Below are 26847 nucleotides of genomic sequence, written 5' to 3'. Positions count from 1 at the left end.
TTTATGTAGTTTGGAGCGTGGAATGCGGAGCACCCTTTTAAGTGGAATTTTTTCACCAAACATTTGGCATAGAAAATTAAAAGTACTTTTAAAAAAAAAACCAATAAAGAGAAGACAGATTAACAATCTGATAAGTCATACCATCTAGATTCAAACTAGGTGCTTCAACTTCTTGGTCTTTTTGGATATCTACTTTCTCTTTTTTTGGCAATTAAAGGAAGACCATCTAGATTCATTTGTACACTATTAATAAAATAGATATAACAGACGAGTAAAAAGAAATGTTAACAACAATCGTACACGTGCAAATTCAAAAATTATAAACAATTACTGTATAAGAATTATAAATCCACGTATGAACGACTATGACGAACATCTAAGATACAACAGAATTATGTTTAAAAATTCTGTGTTATGTATTGGATTAATTTCCAACTATACCAACCGAAACATGAACTTCCCAACTACCAAGGATAATACCACGTAGGTTCCAAGAAGGGAACCAGCCCCTTAAAAGGCATCAAATATTATTAAAACTTGAGAGACTTTGTAAAAAGACAAAAGAGAGAGAAATTTTTGAAAATAAGTCAAAATAGACAAAATTGTCCTTATTTATTTTTTGATTTTATAAGAAATCATTTACATTTGCATGTCTTTGATTTGAAAGTTGAAATTTTTTCATCTTTTTTGAAAAAGTTTTAACTTTTTCCAAAAATAATTTTTTTTTTTGACTAAAACCTAAATTTACGTTAAAACTTTCACCGACATAATAGTGGTGGTAATGGTACCAGGCTAGGCCAAAAAACACTTGCCTGCTCCCTCCATCTCTCTCCTCACGTGCTAATCACGTGAGTATCAGTCTGTTGAGAGAAATGCGAAGTTGAAAATGAAGATTGAAGAAGTTTGCCTGCTGTTGCTGCTTAGTCCTCCTAGTGAGAATAGGATGACAAGACAGAAGAAAAAAAATTCAAGTGAGTGGGACGATGACAAGTCAAGTCTCCAGGTACTTTTCAAAGTTTATCAGCTTCATTATTCCAAAGTTGAACATGGCAATATCTGCCTTTTAAGTTTTAATTATTCCAATTTTAAAAGGACTTACTTTGGTTAAGAAATATTGTAATTGTACCTTCCATAGCATAGCAAACGACTTCACTGGTGTGGTTTTGATACATACTTGCAATGCTCCCTGTATTTCTTTGGTATTTCTTACGGTGATTTCAATGTCGAAATTTCAACAATTTTCTTATTTTGCAGGGCACTAGTTGAAATTTTAATCGAAATTGTAATATTTTTCTGCTTCTTTTTTCTGTTTATAGTAGGTAAGGCTAATTTTGAAGGATGGTGATCATGAAGATGAATTCCTTTTGAGTCTCATTGAACAATACATAAATAGAGAATTTGCTCGTCTTCAAACTTCACTTTCAATTTCACATTTGTCTACACAGACAGATATTGGACCCTACCCTACACTATTTTCAGCCATCTATCACCTTGTTGGAAATTTTTAACATTCTTTCATGCACTATAAGGGCAAGTGCAGGGCACCAGCCTTGCCAGGGCAACATGCCCCCTCCAGCCCAAATCCAGCTCCAGGGTGAGGAATCCAGCCGGGGCAAGCCTTGGGTCCGACCAGCTAAGGCAATTCTTGTTTGGGCTCAAGTTTGAAGGCTCTGACATCTAGTGGTGGAGTCAGGAATTTATGTGTTGGGGGGCCAACATATAAACCAAACAAGACTTTAAAAAAATTCAAATTTTCAACCTTAACAATGTTTGGAAAAATTAATGGCAAAAAATAATTGTTTATTCAATTAGGTATCAAAATAACACTCGTTGTTCTTTCATATATCGAAAACCATCTATAATTGAGTCAATGCTAAACTTTTTGCAATTTCCCTTTCAATGTACATAATCAAAGAGTCTGTGAGAAATTCGTCTTCTATCTTGTTACGAAGCCTAGTTTTTACTATACACATAGCACAAAATGATCGCTTCTGCAGTTGCTGTAGAAACAGGAAGAGTAAGCACAAGCACAACCACTCTATAAACAAGTGAAACAAAAATTAAAATCCCAATCCTTTTTTATTTGGGTAAAAGTCTACTTCCTATTTGATAAAGAAATTTTTTTGAAACTTTATTTCATTGGTTGCTTTAATTTTTTTATTAATATATTGATGGACATTAGATTCCACTTTTTAAAAACCAAAGCTGGCGTGTGGATAAGAAACATTCACAACCTTCAGTCAAGTGGTTATTATTATATATACTTAATTTGGAAAGAGAAACACATCTTGAGGGGGCCACAAGCAAAATTGTTATGCATACTTTCTAAAATTTGTAGGAATAGGGGACCAAAAATAAAATATTATCAAATTTTTGGGAGAGTCTGGGCCCCTTCAGGCCTTCAAATACCTCCGCCACTACTGACATCAGCGAGCACATTTCAAAAAAATTTGACTTCCGCTCGCTGATGTCAGCGCAACGTCACTGCTGACAAAACCCAACGGGAAAAATGCCACATGGCGCTTCTTGGATGCTCTGCTTCCTCCATCTCTCTCCTCACGTGCTAATCACGTGAGTATCAGTCTGTGGAAAGAAATGCGAAATTGAAAATGAAGATTGAGGAAGTTTGCCTGCTGTTGCTGCTTAGTCCTCCGCCTGTGAGGATGACAAGACAGAAGGAAAAAAAATATAGTAAGTGGGACAATGACAAGTCAAGTCTCCAGGTACTTCTCAAAGTTGATCAGCTTCATTATTCCAAAGTTGAACATGGCAATATCGGCCTTTTAAGTTTTAATTATTCCAATTTTAAAAGGACTTACTTTGATTAAGAAATATTGGAATTGTACCTTCCATAGCATAGCAAAAGACTTTCATTGGTGTGGTTTTGATACGTACTTGCAGTGGTCCCTGTATTTCTTTGGTATTTCTCAAGGTGATTTCAACGTCGAAATTTCAACATTTTTCTTATTTTGCAGGGCAACTAGTCGAAATTTTAATCCAAATTGTAATATTTTTCTGTTTCTTTTTTCTGTTTATAAACTTTATAGTAGGTAAGGCTAATTTTGAAAGACGGTGATCATGAAGATGAATTCCTTTTGAGTCTCATAGAACAATACATACATAGAGAATTTGCTCATCCTCAAACTTCACTTCAATTTCACATTTGTCTACACAGACAGATATTGGACCCTACCCTACACTTTTTTCAGCAATCCATCACCTTGTTGGAAATTTTTAACATTCTTTCATGCACTTTAAGGGCCCAGTTTCTTTTTAGGCCCCAACAGTTCGGTGGTTGCTAACTAGTTTTTGGTTCTTTTCTTTCTGGACGACACTTTGGTGTTGGTAGGTCGGAAGTGTTACTTTTGTTGGTAGTTGAAAACTTAATCAAATGTATAACATAGAAGTTTTAACATAGTCTGGTTGGATTACACGAGTAATCGATTCGTGAATAATTGTTATAAATCAACGTTTACAACCGTTCATGTTGACAGGATAGAGCTACAACCCTTAACATTGCATCGGTACATAAACGATTAGTATTCATATATGTTTGGACCTCTTATGTTTAAAAGTTCTTCTGGTTTTGAAAATTTGCCAACTTGTTGATGGTGATCATGCCAAATGGTACAGAGAGGTTAGCCTGGGTCCTGGCTGATGATAGTTCTTTTGCCACAAAATCCATGGTAGGTCTTGACTCTGCATTAGTGCGCGTACAGGCCAAAGCCATGGTTACCACAGAAGCCACTGCCGCTGCTGACTGAACGGGAGGAGGCCTTAGCCGTTGGTCTAACAAATCCTTCAAAAGCAATTCTGCATTTTCTGGTAATGAGACTGATAGAGAAGCTAAAAGCTCTCCAGGATGCCTTCCCATCATTATTTCTAATGCCACCACTCCAAAGCTATACACATCGCACTTATCCGTCACACGCATTGTGAAAGCCAGCTCTACATGCACATCAGAACAACAAAATCAACCAACATTTTTCTATCATAAACAATGTGTCAATATAAGTCATGTATAAATTGAATATTAGTTTATTGGATTTTACCTGGAGCCATGTAGCCGTAAGATCCAGCTACAGAAGTCCAATTGGATGAATCTGTGCTCAACAACCTTGCAGTTCCAAAATCCGATAACCGTGGCACGAAACCCTTCTCAAGTAATATGTTGTTCAAAGTTATGTCCCTGTGAACAATTGGAGGAGAGCAATCATTGTGCAAGTAAGCAATTGCATGAGCTAGCCCTTGCACAATTTTCACCCTTGTGCTCCATCCAAGTTCTTCTTCCCTTTCCTCTGTCCCATACAATACTTTTCTCAAGCTACCCCTCTCTGCATATTCATACACCAAGTACAAGCAGTCCCTCCATGAACAGAACCCATAGAGATTTATTATGTTTCTGTGCCTCACTTCTGTCAAGGTTCGTATCTCATTCTCAAAACTTTGGCGATTTATTTCTGGAATGTCACTAGAGTCTGAAATGTTCAGCTTCTTAACTGCAACCACTTTCCCCCTGCCCAACATAGCCTTGTAGACACTCCCAAATCCTCCTTTTCCAATGAGGTATTTCTCATCAAAGTTCTCCGTCGCGTTCACAATTGCACCAAATGTGAATTTTCCATATCTTCCCAATATCCCTAAATCTAAACTCTCAGACATCCTAGGACTTTCGGTTTCTTTAAGCTTCGATTTCCGGCTGAACTTTAGCACTGCAGCAGTACTTGTAGTTGCAACCACTAATATAACACAACTGGAAACCAGGAAAGCAAGTAGAACCTTGCTAATCTTGTTGGACTTTCCGGGATTTGAGTTGCATGGAGTTAGACCCTCGGTATCTCCACACAAGCCATCATTTCCAAGAAAGGAATTTGCAGGCACTTTTCGAAAAATGGCACCAGTTGGGATTGGACCAGTTAAGTTATTGTAAGAGAAATCAATGCCAAATAGACTAACCATTCTGGAAAATGTTTCTGGGATGCTCCCTGAGAGATGGTTATGTGAGACATTAAGAATCTCCAGCCGTATAAGCTTAGCCAGGTCTGCAGGAAGCGGTTCTGAGAGTGAATTGCTGCTGAGGTCCAACAAGTACTGCAAGGGCAAATTACCAAGCTCTGGTGGTATTTGACCAAATAAATTGTTGTGGCTCAGATTTAAAGTTGACAACCTCTCAAACTTACCAAGCTCTATGGGGATGTTTCCTGACAAATTGTTTTTGGATAAATCAAGTTCCTGGAGATTAGTCAAATTGCTTAGACTCTTGGGGATGTCTCCTGTCAAATGATTCTTGCTCAGATTGAGCTTGTACAGTAGGCCTAAGTTTCCCAACTGAGCCGGAATGTATCCAGTCAAGTCATTAGAGTCCAGGATTAGTTCTTCCAATTTGCTCAACTTCCCAAGCTCAGGTGGGATTTGACCAGAAATTTTATTTCTATCCATCCATAAGCGATTGAGACTTTTACATTCTCCCAATTCTGGTGAGATTTCACCAACAAATTTATTATTGCTGAGAAAAACAGAGCTAAGATTGGGATGAATACCAAATGAATTTGTAATGCTTCCCGTGAATTGGTTGTGACGAACAGCAACTGTTCGTAGTTTTGAACAATTTCTCAAGCACTTTGGCAATGACCCGGAGAAGTTGTTATCACCTACAGACAATTCTTCCAGAGCAGAACCGCTACACAATTCTGGTGGCAGCTCTCCTTTAAAGCTGTTGTTCGAAAGGCGCAGAATGCTCAAATTAGGACTGTACCTGCCAAAATCCCTCGGAATGCTTCCCGAAAAATTATTGGTGAACACAGACAATGACTTTAATTTAGTAAGCCGAGAAATGGTGCCTGGCAACTCTCCATACAGGTGGTTAGTGTTTGCATCAAATTCCTCCAGTGACACCATATTTTCAATCTCTGGTGGAATCATGCCAGTGAGATTGTTGAAGTAAAGGTTGACTGTCTTAATATTTGTGAGGTTCCACAGTGTCATGGGAATTGGCCCTGAGAGCTGGTTTCCTGAAAGAGCCAATTTTGTCAAATCTTTCAAGTTACCAATCTCTGAGGGAATTGATCCAGAGAAGTTATTGTTGTAGAGAAAAAGGTAGTTGAGCTTTGTCAACAGGCCAATTTCTGCTGGAATATTCCCACTGAACTTATTGTTTTGAAGTTGCAAAGATTCCACTTCAGTCCAATTGGAGATAAGGGAAGGCAGGATGGGACCTGTAAGATGATTTTCAGATAAACCCAATTCCTTGATGTTGTTCAGATTGGACAAGGACAGAGGCAATTGCCCATTGAGTTTATTGGAAGCCAGGGCCAAGTAGGTGAGGCTGGTACATAAACCAAGCTCAGAAGGGATTGAAGAGTTTAAGGAATTGTTACGAAGATCAAGGTGCTTCAGCTCTCGGAGTTGGCCTATAGAAGGTGGAATTTTCCCTTCAAGGTGATTGGAAGTCAGGTCCAAGTAGGAGAGGTTGGTACAAAGACCAAGCTCAGATGGGATTGAAGAGTTTAAGGAATTCATTTGAAGATCAAGGTACTGAAGCTCCCTGAGTTGGCCCATAGAGGATGGAATTTTCCCTTCAAGGGAATTTTGAAGCAGGTCCATACGCTGAAGACCAGATATTGAACCGATATCTTCAGGAATTGGGCCACTGAAATTGTTCACTTGTGCATGAAGGTGTTTGAGCTTGGTAAGTTTGGAAAAGTTTTTTGGAAAGGGTCCTTGAAACAGGTTGTTAGTGAGATTGAGATATTCAAGTTTGGCCAGATTGTTACATACTGCTTCTGGTATTTGGCCAGTCATATTAGTCTGAGACAAGTCAAGGAATGTCAAGTTCCAACAATGGGATATGAAATCTGGGAAATCTGAATTTAGATGAGTATTATTATGAATATCAAGGTAGGTCAATGAAGGCATGCCTGAAAACTTGGACCAATCGGGAGACATAAAGATGTTTGATGCAAGGTCCAAGTACCGTACCTTTTGGAGATGGCTTAGTTGATAAGGGATGGCACCATAGAGACGGTTGTTGTGGAAACTCAAGTACTGCAGCTCTGCTAACCTGCCTATCTCAGATGGTATTTCTTGATCAAAAACGTTGTTGCCCAAGTCCAAGAATGTGAGGCTGGTGAGGTTGCCAATGGCAGATGGAATTTGTCCACTGAAATTGTTGCTGAAGAGGTTGAAGTGAGTGAGATTGGGAAATCGGATGAAGTTGAATCGGGTTAATGTTCCGGTGATGTTCATGTTGGAGAGGTCTATTTTGGAGACTGTTCTGGTTTTGGTGGTGTGATCGCCGCACGCAACGCCGGTCCAGTTGCAAAGGTTGTTGATGTTAGTGAGGGACCATGAATGGAGAAGTGAAGGTGGTGGAGAAGAAGAAGAAGAAAAGCTTCTCTTCCATTTGATCAGGGCCTCTGCCTGTGCTCTTGGTGTTGGAGATGATGATGTGGTTGTGATAAGTGGCAATGAGGAAAACAGGAAAATGTGAAAGAGGAGGGAAAGAGGTTTCTGAATCATTGGCATGGTTTGGACTTGCATTTGCTTTAGTGTTGGATCTGATTTGAGTTTGTCAACTTGTGACATAAAGTTTGGGAATTGTTGCCGTGGATGGTTCATTTCTTAGATGCATGCATGCTTCCTTATATAGAGAAGAAGCACGAGTTACACATCTCACTTGGACTCTCCCCTAATTTGTTTCACACGCACAATTTCGGCTTATATAGAGAAGAAGCACGAGTTCCATTTGGGACTGGATTTCACATGTGAAAACTCGCTTAATAATTTGGACTCGGTGTCTATAAAGTGGTAACCGTCCAAAAAATTATTAGCATAAAAGAAGGTTTGGCTTACATATTTTAAAGCGTAAAAGGCAGAGCAGCCAGTTAAGTGGAATTTACTATTACTCATTATTTGGCTTATCAAGTTAAACAAACATTAAGTAGCTAAAGTGTGTGAAGCAACTGATTACAAGTTTACAAGTCTATGATGTTATTATGTCGTCCATACATATTTTAACAAGTGAGTTAGTATCACCATTAATGGCGGAGTTAGGATTCTTAGCATGGAGGGGCCAAAATTCAAAATCTCTTCCACATAGGTTTTTCATCTTCAATTGAGAGGGCCAACACTAATCTAATAACAGTAATTATAGGATGGTGATTTTCCCACTCCCCCTTTTATCCCAATATCACCAATTAGTGCATGAATTGAATTCATAAGTAGAAGATGTTATGGTAGGTAGGTAGATAAAATACTATATGATCTTACAAATTTAATAAAACACATTGCATTAAAACCATTTCCAAGTGTTTCACCTCAAAAGTTGTGGGTTCAAATCAAGATATGAAAATAAGTGTAGCTGCGCCGTTTTTCCAAATCAAGAACAACTCAAAAGTTGGTTGAATACAGTAAACTCTCAATTTACACGGCTTCAGCAGCAATTCGAAGTTTCCTGGTAGTACAACAAGTACTTATTATGAAGACCGTACGGAGGGAAACGAAAAAACCAAAACAAAACAAAAGATGGGTTGTTATTAGTGTTGTTTCTTCTTGGGAAGCCTGCAAACCCTGCACTTTTAAGTTCCCACTAGCTAGCCAACCATCGAGTCATGAAAAAGGGTTTTGACTTGCAATTTAGTGGTCTCAGGTTCTAATTTTGTGACACTTTGATAGTGTGTGAGAGCAAACTCCATCCCTTTGTGGCTTATAGGTTAGACTATTGCTTGAATTCAGAATTTTAAAAAAAGTTCTCACTAACTACGATTTGTTTGCTTACATATGGATTGGACTTACAGAAGGCCCAGATAACGAGTGTTGAACTAGCCCACTCTAGCCCAACATCCTAAGAAAAATGCGGGAGCCAACGGATCTATTTGGCGGGAAGCAACGGGCCACCAAGTGCTTGCTTCTTCCTCTTTTCTTTGAAAACTGTCATCCTCAAAATCTCACCTTTGGATGGATTCCAAATCGCCAAATTTGTTTGGGTCTCTACAACGACATCCTCCAAAAACCTTCAAATCCAAGGCACCCAGAAGCCGATAAATTTAAAAATAAAAATAAAAATAAAAACCCCTAATGTTATGGTGTGGGTACTAAATAAATAGGCAATGCCCTTTGCCACCTCTCTTCTTTCCATGAGTTTTGTGTGGATTTGATAGATTTCCCCATTCCATTAGTTAGGCATGTTGGGGATATGTTTTGATTGACTAGTTGATTAATTAATCATCTATGATGCACTTTTGTCAAGAAGCATGCCCATAGAATAAATGCGAACGGACATTTCAAACGGAAAATAGGGGCCAAGGGATGACTAAGACCATGCCAGTCAAGTTGAGGAAACATTTGGAACCACACAACTTTTCTTTGTCATAATAATATCTCAATTATGAAACAAGAAATGCAACTCAAATATCAAACAGAGTCGACTGAGAGCACCATGAAAGGAGTTCAGAAGCCTCCTCTTTTTCTTCTTATCCTTCATATTTTCTTGCTTTTCTTGCTTCCATTGAACGCCACCTCATCACCAAGAACACAGGCAGAAGCTCTCATAAGCTGGAAGAACGACTTTGCTTCTTCACCACCTTCGCTCAATTCCTGGTCCCTCACAAACCTCAACAACCTTTGCAATTGGACTGCCATTGTCTGTGACCACAACACCAAAACAATTTCCCAAGTTGACCTCTCCAACTTCAACATCACTGCAACACTAACCCATTTCCACTTCACCCCATTTCTCAATCTCACCCAATTCAACCTCAATGGCAACAATTTCACAGGGCCTATACCATCCGCCATTGGCAACCTCTCCAAGCTCACAACTTTGGACTTGGGCAACAACTTATTCAATCAAGAAATACCTGCGCAGATAGGCATGCTGACTGAGCTTCAGTATTTGAGTTTCTTCAACAACAATCTCACTGGTGTAATTCCCTCTCAGCTGAGCAATCTCCAAAAGGTACAGTTTTTTATTCTTGGAGCAAACTACTTAGAAACTCCTGACTGGTCTGAATTTTCAGGCATGCCTTCGTTGACTTACCTTGATCTTTCTGAAACCATTTCTCTTCAGAATTTCCAAAATTTATATCTGAATGCCGGAACTTGACATTCCTCGACTTGTCTACAAATTTTTTTACCGGGCAAATACCAGCTCAGATATTTACCAATCTAGGCAAGCTTGAATATCTCAATCTCACCAACAACCAATTCCAAGGACCACTGCCATCAAACTTTCCCAAGCTTAAACACCTTCATTTAGCACAAAACAACTTCGGTGGTGCTATTCCTGAAGATATTGGCAAATTGACTCGGCTTGAGGTTCTTGATTTGTCAAATAACAATTTGACAGGAGAAATACCACCTGAGCTTGGCACATTTGACAAATTAAAAGGCATATCTTATTTTTACCACTTGGATCTCAGCAGCAATTCACTCTCGGGCGCAATACCTTCAAGCTTGGGAAAGCTCACAAGCTTAAAGGTTTTCAATGTCTCACACAACCATTTATCAGGGGATATTCCATCAGCATTTTTCAAAATTCTTAGTCTAGATAGCTATGACTTTTCTTACAACAACTTGACAGGGCCAATCCCAATTTTGTGCCATTTCAAAAATGCACCGGCTAATGCCTTCGCTGGAAACTCTGGTATGTTTGGAAATCTGCATGGACCAACTGAATGCAATCTCTCTAGCAGACTTTCCAAAAAGAAAAAATTTCTAATTGGTGTACTTTTACCTGTTTGTGGTTTATCATTTGTTGCAATTACAATTGCTATGATTCTTATGTTGCGTAAGAATCCCAAGCTCTTTATAGAGGAAATCAAAATTTCTCATAACTTTGAGACTTTTGAGTCAATGATACTGCAAGAAAAAGTAAAATTTACGTTTGGAGAAGTTGTGAAGGCTATAGAGGATTTTCATGACAAGTATTGCATCGGAAAAGGAGGATTTGGAAAGGTATACAAGGCTGAGTTACCATCAAGCCAAGTTGTTGCAGTTAAAAGGCTTAACATGTGCGACTCTAATGACATTCCAGCAATCAATCTCCGAAGTTTCGAGAATGAAATTCGAACGTTGACAAATCTCCGGCACCGGAACATCATAAGGCTATATGGGTTCTGTTCAAGGAGGGGCTGCGTCTTCTTGCTCTATGAATATTTAGAGAGAGGCAGCCTGGGAAAAGCATTGTATGGAATTGAAGGGGTAACTGAACTTGGTTGGGCTACAAGGCTCAAAATTGTGCAAGGACTAGCTTATGCACTCTCTTACTTGCACCATGACTGCTCTCCACCAATAGTGCACCGAGATGTAACTGTCAACAATGTCTTGCTCGATTCAGATTTCGAACCCCGACTTTCAGATTTCGGAACAGCAAGACTGATTAGTGTCAATTCATCCAACTGCACCCATATTGTTGGCTCATTTGGCTACATGGCACCAGGTAACTTAAAAATTTAATGTTGTGCATGCATTATTTGATAATCTTTTGGTGACTGAGATATGTTTTGAGGCAACTTGGTTTATTTTTCTTCATGTGCAGAGCTTGCATTCACTATGAGGGTAACCGATAAGTGTGATGTATATAGCTTTGGAGTGGTGGCACTGGAAGTTATGATGGGGAGGCACCCAGGGGATATGCTAGAATCCCAGCTATTAGAATCATCAAAATCAATGAAGGACAATGGAGAATTTCTTTTGAAAGATTTGTTGGACCAAAGGCTGGAGCCTCCAAGCGATGAATTGGCAAAGGCAGTGGTGCTTGTGATGAGTTTAGCCTTGGCTTGTATAAGTACGCGTCCCGGGTCTCGACCTACAATGCTTTATGTGGCACAAAAGCTATCAGCTTAGACCATGCCTTGCCTTCCCGAACCATTTGGTATGTTGACCATCAACAGGCTAATGGGGGCTACAAAAATAGAAGAGAAGTGTGAAACTAGTAGGAGTTTTTCTATGTTTTTTAAGAGGGACTTCAAAACTTGTGTTTCATTTTTGAGATTGACATGGAGTGGGCAATAAATTAAACTGTTTGCAAATTTCAACGTTTTTTGAGATTGAGATTAAGCTATTAACTTTTTTTTTTTTTTTCTTATTTACAGCAATTGCGGAGGGGAAGCACTTTTCCCGGGATTCGAACTGGTGATGGGGGGAGGTACCTTACCACTGAGGTAAACCCATCGGTTTAAGCTCTTAAGTTTATATCATCAAAGGTGGCTTATATTTATGTTGGGTTCATTTTTCCACATGATTTATCATGTTATTCATCCAATATTTTGAGTCAGTTCTTGACATTTCATAGCATTTACTTCCTTTTTGTGTTTTTCATAGATTTTACATTGATTGGTATGAATGTGAGCTAAAAGTGCATTATTGAATATAAATTCTGGTTTTGCTTATTTTCGTAGGTCAACTTCTTGGCTTTGGATCACCTTGTTCTGTTGCTCGGATGGGGTAAAGTTCTTCATGAAACTTGTTCCAATGGGTGTCGGCTACAAAATATCCGAAATTTAGCTCCATTGAACAAGTATAACCTCCCAACCGATCCAGTATTGATATACTAACTTTGAAAGTCTATTTTGGGTCACTTTTACCCCCCTTTTGGTATCATCTCCGTTTCTAATTGTTGCCACACCTCTTCGTAACAATTAATTACATTGTAGAGATTTGATTTCAGATTGGAAATAAATTAGAATCTCTCTATGTATTAAAATCAAAATGAAATGATGAAGTGGAGACAAGTGGAGTATGTGCCAAAGACTTTGGGTAAAAGGTGGAGTACTTTAATATGGAAGAATGAGTTGGCAAGAGAGAGAAGGCAGCCAAGCAAGGGGAAAGGGATCGGCTGGCCAAGGGAGAGACTGCTACACTTTGCAATTTATGAAACAAGTGAAAGAAAGGAGAGCAAGGAGGAGGAGCAACCAAGACGAGAAGAAACCGTTCCACCATTGAAAGCTTTTGTGCTTTTACCTTCACAAAATCTGTAACTTCTTTCTAGTTTTATTTCAAGTTGTATTTACTATGAACATGAGGAACTAAACTCCATAGCTAGGGCTTAAGTTGAAGCCCTAAACATGATTACTTTATTGTTTTGATGTTTGAGTTATTGAATTTCTAGATGTTGTTGATGAATTCCTTTTCACTAATTAAATTGATCATATGCTATGTGTTTGCTTCCTTTGATTGATCACCTTAGGTTGTATGCATCTAGCTAAAGTTGAGAAGTTGTGTAAGATAACCAAGAACAAAATTTCTAATTAGCAACTGTAAACCTTCTTTCTATGTTTTATTTCAAGTTGTCAGCTCTTTCGTATCTATCCATCCTTTACTATGAACATGAGCTACATTCTCACGGAGCTACATTCTCACACAATCACACATCTCTCTCCACGCGGCTAATAGCCTCACACAATCACACATCTCCAGCTAATCCAAAGGCGCTACATTCTCACCAGGCTACATTTCTCAACATGATCACAATATGGGGGGGTACGTGGGGTAGTGCGTATAGCACTGTAAGCTAACATTTGATCGCTTTATTTACCTTTATACATCCACACAATTTAATATATAAAGTATAATTTCTAAACTTATATAAACCTCAACAAATAAAGCATTCCATAAACTTCCCCATTTAAATTCATCAATTATATCCTAAACCCACAATATCCATTTAGCTCGACAACGCTCAAGACCTATCACTAAGGTCATTCTAACCCTCAAAGAAAGGTAAGACTATCTCGGAAGTCAACCTAAGGTCAAACGGGCCTGCGGGGCCCACAACCTCCAAATTCCGATCTGACAGTTCCTATAGGTTCTACAAGGTCTAGGACACACGTCCTGCAAGTTTGGTCCAGATCGGACGGTCGGATCGCTCACGATCGCACGATCGGACGGTTACTAAAACCCTAACCTAGGGTTGGCGTTTTGAGTATCCGACTCCATTTTACGATCCGTCAAATTCTACATGATCCTGGTAATACGGATCAACATATATAACTATAACCAGGACCATCCAACGGTCCAAACCTAGCAAACCCGGAAAATACGCGATATCGATATTGGAACTCTAACGGTATCCAAAATGAGATCCGAGCACACCTATCGTGACATCGAGAGGATCGCAATGGGACTTGCCCCATGGGTGTCTAAAGCGATAACGCATCGCCGAAATCCTCCAAATCGTGAGCCAAGACTCCTACCCTAGGTAATACACCTAATTTGAGTCACTTTTGTTCTTGGGCATACCCCAAAAACTGACCGGAAGTGGTCGGAATCGCGATCGCAAAATCGGCCGAAACCTAAATCGAAAATCGGATAATCTACACTCAAAATTGATGCAATCCTATCCAACCATCAGCTATATCATTAAAAATAGGTAGAATCCATACCTCAATAACGGTGGCGGAGGAGGGAGATCGAAGCCGGTGAAGTTGAAAGGCGGTTTTCTTCGATTTTTCTAAGTTACCAACGGAGAGAGAGAGAGAGAGAGAGTGACAATTCCGTCTTTTAACCAAAAATCCATTTTTCAAATATTTACGATTATGCCAAGCTTCTTGTGATCATATCTCTCTCGTTACAACTCCGATTCGAGCCTACTACGTGTCTACGAACTCATCTCACCGTGCTCTACGCAACGGTACAATCGAAATTCCCAAATTCCTTTCGGGTAAGAAAATGACCAAAATACCCTTATCCCACGGGTAATTTCTCAATTCCACTTAAATTAATTAAACATGGGATAAATTTGGGGTCGGGGTGTTACAATTAGAATTCTTATGATATTCATATTCTCTTCAATCTTAATGGATTTTTCATATGATTAAATCAAAGTACGAAACGCACCTAGATTGATTTTATGGAAAGCACGAGTATTGTAGCACTAAATACGCACTTTACTTATTTGAGTTAGAATCATGCGTCTTGAGCGACTAAACCTTGTCTTGATTGCGAATTAACATCCTTAGCAATGCATCTAGAGTTCATAACTTGAGTATCCATGGACACGAGTAGGATTGTTTAGGGTGGATTCCGAAAACCCTAGTGTTCGTCACATATTAAATCACACTTTGATAATCATATTTGTTATTCTTGTTAAAATTAGTTACATTTAAGCATTAGAATTAGGTTACTTGAATCAACCCCCCTGGTTTGTGTTTTTTTATATTTAAAACTTTGAGTGTTCTTTCCACTGAATTCTGCTTACTTTTGTATCTATTTTTCGACATTTGGTCCAAGCTAGGTTCTTTATTTTTTCATGTTGAATCCAACCAAATAAAGAATATAAAATTTGGATTAATGATTGGAAAGTTACAGGGCAAAAACGGGACAGAAGTCGAAATTGGAAAATAGAGGAAGTTCATAAAATATTCGTCTTTGACCTAAAACGAGATAAAGTGGTGATACCTTAGTGATACAGCAGTGATATAGTGGTGATACATGAGTGATACAAAATGCTAATTGTGTTTATCTTTGATTTTATGTTTTTGTTTTGTTTCATTTCATTTGCTTTTCTTTACTCATTTCTAGTATTCAATTTGTATTTTACCTTTGTGTTGTGTTAAATAAGTGTTCTTTACGTATTCAAACTAGACCTTTGTATAAGCCTCCAATTCCTCATGGGAACAATCCCGTATTTACAAATCTATACTCCAATAGATTTGTACACTTGCGGGTATGTTTAATTGAATGATTAGCACAATAATTTGTGCCAATTATTAATACAATAATTTATATGGATGTTGCACACCGTACAATTGTACAATTGTATATATATATATATATATATATATATTTAAAGTCGTTCGGTTTTATATTAATATGATTTATTCCTGACTTTTGTCCAAATATTTCATTACTTAGGCATCTTGGAAATGTTGTAGCTTACTAGCTAATCAATTAATTGTACATATAATCATGGGTGCTTAAATTCATAAGAAAATATAATCATAGGGACTAGACTTTATATTCCGTCCGGACAAATGGCTGGGGCCAAGGGAAGGGAAGACTAGACCAGGCCAGTCAAGTGGAGGAAACCAACCACACACAACTTTTGTTACCATGTATGTTAACATTAACATCTGCACCGTCCCGGGTTTCGACCTACAATGGTTTATGTGGCACAAAAGCTATCAGCTTAGACTATGCCTCGCCTTCCTGAACCATTTGGTATGTTGACCATCAACAGGCTAATGGGGATACAAAAATAGAAGAAAATGTGAAACTAGTTGGAAAGTATTCTATGTCTTGAATAGCAGCTAAAGATTTTCCTTTTATCAATATAAGAACCTTTTTTCTTGTACTACTAGTTATGATTAGAAATTCTAAAACGTGGGATTGGAGTTTTTTTCTGTCTATGTAAAGAAAGAAACTAATGTCAAACTGAGAATGAAGATCAACGGATGGTTCAATGTAGTCAATAATCATCCTACGTACTAATAACAGCCAACATTGTGCGTGTGAATATTCTTGCTCTTTTCACGATTTTGGAACCTAGAGTAAGGCCAGACTTGGACAAATGAATAACCCTCAGAGTCAGAGGTAGGAAACTTACAAGTCTTGACTCCAGATTTGGATCTTTCAGGGCCAATTCCTATAACTCCATTAATCCCATTTCCAACAACTGTTAGTTGAAAAAGTTCACATGGACTTTTCTTCAACGTGAAGGATTTGTAGACCAAAGGCTGGAGGCTCCAAGCAATGAATTGGCAAAGGCAGTGGTGGTTGTGATGGGTTTAGCCTTGGCTTGTATACGTACGCGTCCCGGGTCTCGACCTACAATGCTTTATATAGCACAAAGACTATCAGCTCATAGTCTGCCTTCCCTTCCTGCACCATTTGGCATGTTAACCATCAACAAGATGATGGGGATATAAAACTAGTTGGAAAGTTTTCTGTGTGTAAGAGAAACTTGATCTGCACGGTTGATATATTTTGTTTGCAAATTCCTACCCAAGTTGCATGACATCTTACTGCTCCTATCCCTCACATTATTTCATCATACCATGGATTAACATTAACATCTGCACCGTCCATTCTAAAATAAAAATAAAAATTTGCACCATCCTAATTTCTCAGCTCTATTCTTTTTGGATTATGTGTGACTCATTTTCTAGCAATCCTTTTCTTATTACTTAGCAATCCTACACCTACATATGCATCATGGAGATGTGATAATGTTGAATTTTTGTGATAATAAAACAATCAAACTACTCGTATGAACTCAATGGGGGAAACTGCCGCTGTTTTTGTCCAATTTAAAGAGCCGGCAAAAGTGTCACTGAGTCGACACATAAAAAGGCAAATGCTGGCCACTCCGAGAAGCTACTAGAAAAGTAAGGTTTTTGTGAGTGTCACTGAGTATACATTTCTCCAATATTTCCTTACTCAGGCATCTTGGAAATGTTGTATAGTTTACTAACTAATTAATAAAGTTTTGAACTTACTATTTGGGATTTCATTCTCCTCAATTTTACAATTTTTCTTCTCGTAGTACTAGTTTTGAGTAGCATGTTGGTCCGATAATGCTTAAATTACAAATTTCCTTTCACCTACCTAGGCAACAACAAGTTCAAAGAGAAGGTAAAGACATTCGCACGTGCGTAAATGATATAATGCAATAATGGTAAATTATGTTTATAGACTCTATAAAACTGAAAATGAAGAAAACTCAAGGTGCTACGTATCTAGTCTTTATATTTTTCTGTTTCCCTTTCTCATTTTTCTGTTTTTGTTAAATGAAATTTCTAACTTAACATAGGGGCTAGACTTTATATTATGTCCGGACAAATGGCTGGGGCCAAGGGAAAACTAGACCACGCCAGTCAAGTCGAGTATAAGTACTATAAAATACTTATCTTTTGGGATGTGGAAGTTGGTCTCCATTGATACTTGAATAGAATAATAGTTTTAGATTGAGGCGTGTAGTCACTATCCTTAAGAGTAGATTTCGACCCTCGGAGACAATGTCTCGGTGTAGCAAGGTTGTATAGCACCCTACCTTCCAGGATACAACAACCTACCCTCATAAGCGTACACTCGTAATACTTGGGTCGGATGAGCAACTCGAATATTTCCTTGATAAAAGAAAACAAATTGGAACACAAACTCAAGAATGTGGAGGATAAAATAACGAAGAAAGGTGCTAAAAATCTCTCTCCAACGTTTTTCTTTTTGATGTATATATAAGCTTATTGACTCCAGTGAATGGGTTATTAACCAAGCAATTAGACCGCATTTGCACGTTAAGAACAAAACTGAAGGCTATTGCTCAAATAGTAAAATCTGATCCCAACTAAGCAATTAACTCGTGCAATAAAGCTTTGGAATCAAAACCTTCAACCACTATTGTAAAACCAAAGGCATTTAACTTATTTAAATGATAAAATAAATTGATACAAAAAGTTAACGGAAATAATCTCCCAATTAAGACCACAAAGGAGATATCAAAACTGACAACAAATTAATGTCCAATTTATTCAAAACCAATACAAAAGAAGTTTATAATTTTCATAAAATATAATTAAATCAAGCATTTAAAATTTCACTTTCAATATAAATTAGATAAATGAATTTTGTATTTTAAAATACTCACAAAAATTCCAAGGATATTGCAAGAAGAAGCATGATTAAATACGACGAACACACGAAGGTTTACATCATGATTATGGATATAGAACTATCTATTTCCCTTTTTTATTTTTCATTTTTTTGGTTTTCTGTTTTTTGTTAAATCAAATTTCTAACTTAATATAGGGGCTAGACTTTATATTACATCATGATTATGGACCACGAACTTTTGGTTTTCTGTTTTTTTGTTATAATTGCATTAATATCTCAATTATGAAATGCCATCATCAGTCAACAACTATTAGTTCAAAAAAGTAAATTTTCTTCTGAACTTAAATTAAAATAGGGAGTTTCACTAATACACCCAAAATAGGGGCTGAAATTATTAAAAAAACCCCACATGAAAAACACTTTATAAACACACCCAAAACCCATTTATTAAACACACTCAAAACCCATTTATAAACACACCAAAAAATATACAATTGTTGATTTTTGGTTTTATTTTTGGTGTGTTTCTATGTTTTAAATAGTGTTGGGTATATTTATAATTTCATGTCTAGGATTGGGTGTTTAACTAATTTTGTAATTAAAATAAAGCTTTCGACCAAAAATAAATAAATAAAAATAATGCAAATTACAAGTGAATTTTAAAGAACGAAAATGATAACAATAACAATCAACCTTCTATAAAGCTTGGAACATAACATTAACTCCTCAAACCACCATGGAAGGAGGAGTTTTCTCTGCTCACAGGCCTACTTATCTTCTTCTTCTCCTTCATATTTTCCTGCTTGCTCTGCTTCCATTCAAGGCCATTTCATCACCAAAAACACAGGCAGAAGCTTTGCTAACTTGGAAGAAGAACACCTTTGCTTCTTCACCACCTTCTCTCACTTCATGGTCCCTCACTAACTTCAACAATCTTTGCAACTGGACTGCCATTGTTTGTGACCAGAGCAGCAAAGAAGTTTCCCAAATTGACCTCTCCAACTTCAACATCGCTGCAACACTAGCCCATTTCAACTTCACCCCATTTCTCAATCTCACCCAATTCAACCTCAATGGCAACAAGTTCACAGGGCCTGTGCCATCTGCCATTGGCAAACTCTCCAAGCTCACAACTTTGGACTTGGGCAACAACTTTTTCGATCAAGAAATACCTGTGGAGATAGGCAAGTTAACAGAGCTCAAGTATCTGAGTTTCTACTTCAGCGGTCTTAGTGGTACTATTCCCTATCAGCTCAGCAATCTCCAAAAGGTACAGTTTTTGATTCTTGGAGGAAACAACTTAGAAACTCCTCACTGGTCTAAATTTTCAGGCATGCCTTCTTTGACATACCTTGATTTTTCTCTAAACAGTCTTGATTCAGAATTCCCAGAATTCATATCTAAATGTTTGAACTTGACATTCCTGGACTTGTCTTACAATGCTTTCACTGGTGAATTACCAGAAGTGGTATTTACTAATCTGAGCAAGCTTGAATATCTCAATCTCACCAACAATGACTTCGAAGGACCACTGCCATCAAACTTTCCCAAGCTTAAACACCTTCATTTAGCACAAAACAACTTCAGTGGTGCTATTCCTGAAGCTATTGGTTTGATATCTGGTCTTCAGCGTATTGACTTGGCTTGGAATTCCCTTGAAGGGCCAATTCCATCCTCCATAGGCCAACTCAGGGAGCTTAAATACCTTGATCTTAGAGAGAATTCCTTAAACTCTTTAATCCCTTCTGAGCTTGGTCTTTGTACCAGCCTCACCTACTTGGACCTGACTTCTAATCACCTTGAAGGGAAAATTCCGCCTTCTATAGGCCAACTCAGAGAGCTTCAGTACCTTGATCTTAGTCGCAATTCTTTAGGTTCTTTAATCCCTTCTGAGCTTGGTTTTTGTCCCAGCCTCACCTACTTGGATCTTTCGGGAAACCAGCTCTCTGGGTCAATTCCTTTAACACTAAACAAACTTCCATCATTTCAGTATTTTGATTTGTCTAATAACAATTTCACATACTTGTGTGAAGATGCTAGGGGCCTAACTAGAGCGTGCAATTCCAAAAAAAATAACAACAAAGTTATAATTGGTGTCCTTGTACCTGTTTGTGGTTTATCAGTGGTTGCAACTACAATTGCTCTAATTCTTATTTTCCATAAGAAAACCAGGCGTGTTCTTAAGAAAATTAATAGTGCTTAAAACTTTACGTTTGGGGAAGTTGCAAGAAGAAGTAAAATTTACGTTTGGGGAAGTTGTAAGGGCCATAGACGATTTTCATGAGAAGTACTGTATTGGTAAAGGAGGATTTGGAAGAGTATACAAGGCAGAGTTGCTATCAGGTCAAGTTGTCGCAGTTAAGAGGCTAGGCTTAACATGTCAGACTCTAACGACTTTCCAGCAATCCATCTCCAAAGTTTTGAGAATGAAATCCGAACTTTGACAAATGTCCGGCATAGGAACATCATTCGGCTATATGGGTTCTGTTCAAGGAGGGGATGCATCTTCTTGCTCTATGAATATTTAGAGAGAGGCAGCCTAGGAAAAGCATTGTATGGGGTTGAAGGGGTAACTCAACTTGGCTGGGCTACAAGGGTTAAAATTGTGCACGGACTATCTCATGCACTTTCTTACTTGCACCATGACTGCTCTCCACCAATTGTGCACCGTGATGTAACTGTCAACAATGTATTGCTCGAGTCAAATTTCGAAGCCCGACTTTCTGATTTTGGAACAGCAAGACTGATTAGTGTCAATTCATCCAACTGGACCCATATTGTTGGCTCATTTGGCTACATGTCACCAGGTAACATACCAATTTAACGTTGTGCATTTTTGGATCATATTTAGGTGACTGAGATATGTTTTAAGGATATTTGGTTTTGTTTTTCTCTTCATGTGCAGAGCTTGCATTGACAATGCGAGTCACGGATAAGTGTGATGTGTACAGCTTTGGAGTGGTGGCGCTGGAAGTTATGATGGGAAGGCACCCAGGGGATTTGCTAGAATCCCAGCTTCCAGAATCGTCACAATCAATGAAGGAGGACAATGCAGAGTTGTTTTTGAAGGATTTGTTAGACCAAAGGCTAGAGGCTCCAAGAAATGAACTGGCAAAGGCAGTGGTGCTTGTGATGAGTTTACCCTTGACTTGTATACGTACGCGTCCCGGGTCTCGACCTACAATGCTTTATGTAGCACAAAAACTATCAGCTCAAAGACTGCCTTCCCTTCCTTTACCATTTGGCATGCTTGTGTGTAAGAGAAATTCTTATACCATGTATGTTACAATTAATATCTGCACCATTCATGCTTAAAAAATAAAAATCTACACCATCTTATTCACTAGCAATCTTTCTTTGTTGTTGTTGTTGTTGTTGTGGTTAATTTATTACTAGTTGTAGGGGCCTTTTTTCTTCCGGCAACTACTACGGGCCTAGGCTACCGTAAAGAGCAAAATGGAAGAAATTGCCCCTTGAGCCTGAGTAAAATCAAGCCCCAAAATGCTTCGAAATGGCAGTAGAGCCTTAGGAAGCATCTTGGTTATCTTCACCAACCAAAACAACAACAACTTACAGATAAATTCTTAGCTTGGCATGAGAAGCTTGTGGCATGGGAGCAAAATTGTCATGAGTTTAGCACTGAAAAGAAAACTAAGTGTTCCTAGGAGAAAGATGGGGTGTTAAGGTTGGAGAGAAAGGATTTTGCAGAGAGGTTTGGTTGAGCATGAGGAAAAAGAGAGAAAAATGTGGCTTGAGTGTTTTTCCGACTTGAAACTCATCAAGTGTCAGAACACTTGCCAAGAAGGAAAACTAAGGAAAATGATGGGCTGAGAACGAAATTGCTGGGTTTTGGGAGTAAGAGAGGAAGCTTTCTCTCTGATGTAGTTCATGCTTGTTGGGTAGAAGAGGCCCCTTTTATAGCACTGGAAGTGACATTTTCCAAGAAACCCTAATGGTTTCTATCCAATTTGGCCAAGTCTTTCCCTTCATTTCTCCTATCAATCATCCTTTTTTGGTGAAATCCACTCTACCCATTTGCACAAAATCAGGGATTTTTGGGAGCTCAAGGCCCCCTTTCTGTTTGGACTCCTATTTTCAGCCATCTTTCTTCTTTCTTTTCTCCCATCTTCCAAGGCTAGGTCTGATGATGGAAAGAAATAGGTATGCATGCTGGTTCAAAGGGTGATTTGCGCTCCAATATCCCTTGGTCATTTGGAAGTTTTTGCTTGAAACGTGCTCCTCCCATGTCTTTGGAGCTTCTCATTAGCTTTTCAGACTTTCCTTCGTGGCTTCTGTTTTCCAGCAAAGTGCTGATGGTTTTGCAGGTCTTTATTTTACTTATGTGGGCCTTTTAGAACAATGGATTGGCATATCAAATAAATGGGCCAACTTCACTAAGGTTTGGCTTGAGGTGTTGGGCTTTTTGGTTGAGTCAATAGGCTTTTTTTTGTGGTTATGAAATATGAGTATGTTTTTTTAATTTGTCATAATTTTTAATATTTTTAATACTTAATGCTTTTCTATAAAAACAAATTTTATTAATTTAAAATAAAATTAATAACCAGACTTTTAATGATTTCCTCATTTTCTTAACCAGACTTTTAATGGTTATCTAAATATCTTGCTCAATTTTCTTCAAAAAAAATATCTTTGGTTAATTTGGTAATTTGGTAATTTGGGATATGAGATTTGGACTTAGGCCCACGGGTGTTCCACTAGCCCACAGAAGATGCTCGCCAACGGATCTATTTGGCCGGAAGCAACGGGTCACTCGAGAGTGCCACCTCACCTTTCCCGCTAGAGACCCCGTTAAATACCAGAAAACCCCAAATGGCCATTGCATATTCTTCTTCTTCTCCTCTGTGAGACTGTTAACCCTCAAAATCTCACCTTACGGTCGATTCCAAATCTCGCATTTCTATTTGATCTCTGCAATGAGTTCCTTAGGAACCTTCAAATCCCAGACTCCCAGAAGCCGAGAAAAGAAGCCCTAAACCCAAAGCCCCAAATCTCAGGCAATGAGACACTTGTTTGTCCCACATTGAAATGTTAACTGACCTAGCCTGGATTTATAAGGAGTTGAGCTACTCCCCTCATTGCCAATTGGTTTTGGGGTGGAACCTCAACTTCCTTCATGGTATCAGAGCAAGGCTTCACGTGCTCTCACATCACCCAATATGTGTTCTCCATGTGTTAGGCTTGGAATTTCGCCACACGTGCGAGGGTGTGTTGAGAGTGTTTGTCCCATATTGAAATGTTAAGGGACCTAGCCTGGATTTATAAGAGCCTTTCTAGCGGTAAAGGGGGAAAAAAGGTGTTTGGGAGTGTGGGACCCACAAACCGGCCGCCCAAGGCAACTCTGAGGTCCCTCGCAGATTTGATTTTTTTCCTGTTGCCACGTGGCGTTATGGGCTCTCGATATGATTTTTTCCTCCAATCCAACGGCAGCCAATTTTTGCAATAAAATCTGGAAAAAATTGGAAAATTTTTTAAAAAAACCCCAAAATTAATGAATTTTTTCCTATAAATACCAGCCTTTCTTTTAAAAAATTTATCTGAAATTTGAAATTGAAAATTTTATCCGATTATGAGATATGAATAGTATTACACGTAGGAACTCGAAAATCTTATCCAAATTAATTATTGAGGTAAAAAAAGTTGTGAATAAAACAAAAAAATGAATATAATCGCCTTAACAAGGGCAACGGGTGAAAACACAAAATTCGGATTTTGCAAGGGCAACCACTATTCACGTGAATAGTGGCTGCCCTAACTCCCTTGCCATGGCTAAGGGCAAATGGGTGGAGTTGCTCTAAGGAGTTGAGCTACTCCCCTAATTGCCAATTGGTTTTGGGGTGGAACCTCAACTTCCTTCAACACGAGCAGCAAAACCCCTCAAAATCCGAAAAATCTCCATCAACGACGTCGGAAGAGCCGCCGCCAAAAGCCTCGAGTCGGACCATAAGCGGACGGACCAGATCGATTCTTGGACGACAGCCCAAACAAGAAATCGTCGGCCGCTCCGAGAAGCTACCTTGGAAAAGTAAGCTTTGTGAATCTCTTATCTGTTATATTTATGTGATCTGCTCCTGCATTTCTAGGTTGATTTTGATTTCTTCGATCTCTGGGTTGGCTTATTTCTTCTTTTCGTTTCTTGTTTGCAGATATGAAATATTGAGTGAGTTTTTGAATGGCTTGGACACTTCGATTCGGTTGTTGCGGTTGAGGGGTTTGAAGCCCAGTTTTAGCAATATTTGCCCCCAAATCGAGTGTTTGACGGATAGGTATACTTCAAAAAATAAATAAAATTTTCTTTTCAATTGATTGTTTGGTTGCTGAAGAAATGAAATTAGGCTATTATAGAAATTGATCGTCTCTTTATCTCGGTTTTTAGGAGGTTTACATGTGGTCACTTGGCTCAGCTGAAGTTTGTTTTACCTGAGGTGATTGAGATAAAGAAAGTTCTTGTTAAGGATGAGAGAACCAGTTGTCTGAAGCCTGATCTTCATGTCACCATCAATGTTGATGCACTAGAGAGTGATGGCAAGGCGAAATCTGAAGGTGGTGGGAGAATGAATTTGAGGAAGACGTTCCTCAAACGGCTCGCAGATATTTCAAAATCCCATCCTGAGGTATACCCAATACTCAGTTTCTGATACAACATTACTAAAATGGTTTAATTTCTAAAGTATTCTTTGTTATTAAATTGATCTGGAATATGGAAAGTTATTGGTGTTCTGGCATGACTTTGAGCGTGCAGGGACTTTAAAGGACGCAAGGATTTAGAATATAAATACTGTATTAATTTATGTAACAAAAATAACTCTATGCACAGGGTTTCATTTGTTTGGTTTTTTTCAAAAAGGTTATTCTTGCAGTTGGGTTCCTGTACTTGTGACTTCAACGTTTTATTTTTATCAATTTAACAATTTATTTTTTGAACTATTGATAGCATGTGGTCTAACAATGCTTAACATGCTTTCAGGATTATGAAATTCCAGAAGAAACTTTGCCTCAGCCATTCGATATTAGGAAGCAAGATATGCAATCAGATACAGGCAAGCTTCCCTTGTCATCATCTCCTGGTGACATATTGACTGATGTACACAGTACAGTTGAGCAGCCAGCAGTGTCAACAAGCTGCCTTCAGGGCGATGAAGTTCCAGAATCAAACCTCAATGCAGTTTGCTCTGTTGGGGAAAGGAGTACTTGTGCTTCATTGTATGGCTAAGTGCCTGTGACTCCAACCAAAGGCATAGACCCCATAGAAAATGATGGTAGTTTGCCCACACAAAGTGATAGCATTCAGTCGACTTCAGCAAAGCTTGCTTCAACTCCAGCTAGGTTGATGGCTGACACGCCTGCATTGCACCGACCAAAGCGATGCTATATGAGCCCAGATGATAATTCTACTAGCTCACCGAACAAGTTGGTTAGGCTTCCTCCACACTCCAGGTCTTTGAAATTTGACACTCCTGTGAAGAATAAAAATGTTGAGGATGAAGTTCCTGATATGGGTTGTACATCAATCGATAATGACAGCCTCGATATTCTTCCAGAGAATCTTTTGCAATCTGTACGTCTATCATGAATTCTCCATTTTTTCCCCAATTGTGTGATGTTTATTACTTCTCGTCTCTTGCAGCATTAATAAAATGTCGATCGCGAGTCAATACGTGCAGCAAGGCTAGAAGAGGCAAACTGAGCTGGAGAATGCTAGAATTTTCGAAGTTTACTTGTACCGAGAAGCATATTTAGAAGATGGTGTACAATTTTCCCATTTCATTAGGCATCCATCCATTTCCTTCCTTTTGCTATGAATCTTCTCCCATTAAACCTGTTGTACCAGCTTTCAATTTCTCACTAAAAACAATATCTTAATGGTGAGGAATCTATTTATACTGCTCCTCTCTAGTAAAAAAAAGCCTGCTCTAACTGTGTATGTGTAAAATATTTTACAAGAAAAAGAATTTATATTTTTATAAAGTCAATAGTGTTTATATTTTTATAAATAAATAAAAGGGGCTAGACTTTATATTTTTATGTTTTTTGTTAAATGAAATTTCTAACTTAACATAGGGGCTAGACTTTATATTATGTTGGGACAAATGGCTGGGGGCAAGGGAAAACTAGACCACGCCAGTCAAGTCGAGGAAACACTGGAACCATACACTTCTGGGTTGAGTTATAATTGCATTAATATCTCAATTATGAAATGAACCGTAAGTCTATGACATGTGTATTTATTTGTTAATACTATACCATTAGTCTATGCACATGAATGAAAATACTAGATAG

At 38.3% G+C, this 26847-nt stretch overlaps 3 protein-coding genes and 2 pseudogenes across 5 annotated transcripts; 4 read left to right on the top strand and 1 right to left on the bottom strand.

Annotated features, from left to right (window-relative positions):
• Positions 1-3407: 3407 nt before the first annotated feature.
• LOC103334572 (uncharacterized) lies at positions 3408-7596 on the bottom strand. Its single transcript, XM_089055498.1, has 2 exons — positions 4053-7596; positions 3408-3948 (listed from the first exon to the last, which is right to left on the bottom strand). Exons 1-2 carry the CDS (start codon positions 7582-7584, stop codon positions 3569-3571), a joined length of 3912 nt encoding a protein of 1303 aa, XP_088911624.1. The 5' UTR covers positions 7585-7596; the 3' UTR covers positions 3408-3568.
• A 1771-nt stretch (positions 7597-9367) lies between these two features.
• On the top strand, positions 9368-12151 carry LOC103334573 (uncharacterized; annotated as a pseudogene). Its single transcript, XR_016127921.1, has 3 exons — positions 9368-11437; positions 11537-11872; positions 12093-12151. The product of XR_016127921.1 is annotated as an uncharacterized LOC103334573 (transcript).
• A 7114-nt stretch (positions 12152-19265) lies between these two features.
• On the top strand, positions 19266-20752 carry LOC148916037 (uncharacterized). Its single transcript, XM_089054562.1, has one exon. The coding sequence runs from the start codon at positions 19286-19288 to the stop codon at positions 20750-20752; it is 1467 nt and encodes a 488-aa protein (XP_088910688.1). The 5' UTR covers positions 19266-19285.
• A 174-nt stretch (positions 20753-20926) lies between these two features.
• On the top strand, positions 20927-21901 carry LOC103334574 (MDIS1-interacting receptor like kinase 2-like). Its single transcript, XM_089054563.1, has 2 exons — positions 20927-21356; positions 21455-21901. The coding sequence occupies exons 1-2, from the start codon at positions 20927-20929 to the stop codon at positions 21862-21864; spliced, it is 840 nt and encodes a 279-aa protein (XP_088910689.1). The 3' UTR covers positions 21865-21901.
• A 1902-nt stretch (positions 21902-23803) lies between these two features.
• On the top strand, positions 23804-26540 carry LOC103334576 (CDT1-like protein b; annotated as a pseudogene). The gene is made up of 5 exons (XR_016128119.1): positions 23804-23913; positions 24651-24833; positions 24944-25181; positions 25535-26125; positions 26195-26540. The product of XR_016128119.1 is annotated as a CDT1-like protein b (transcript).
• Positions 26541-26847: the final 307 nt, after the last annotated feature.

The sequence above is a fragment of the Prunus mume genome, linkage group LG6 (genome assembly GCF_029339155.1).
Source record: "Prunus mume cultivar Tortuosa linkage group LG6, ASM2933915v1, whole genome shotgun sequence".
NCBI classification, from domain to species: domain Eukaryota; kingdom Viridiplantae; phylum Streptophyta; class Magnoliopsida; order Rosales; family Rosaceae; genus Prunus; species Prunus mume.
The sequence above is the reverse complement of the archived record's forward strand: the minus strand, read 5'-3'. Positions and strand labels throughout refer to the sequence as shown.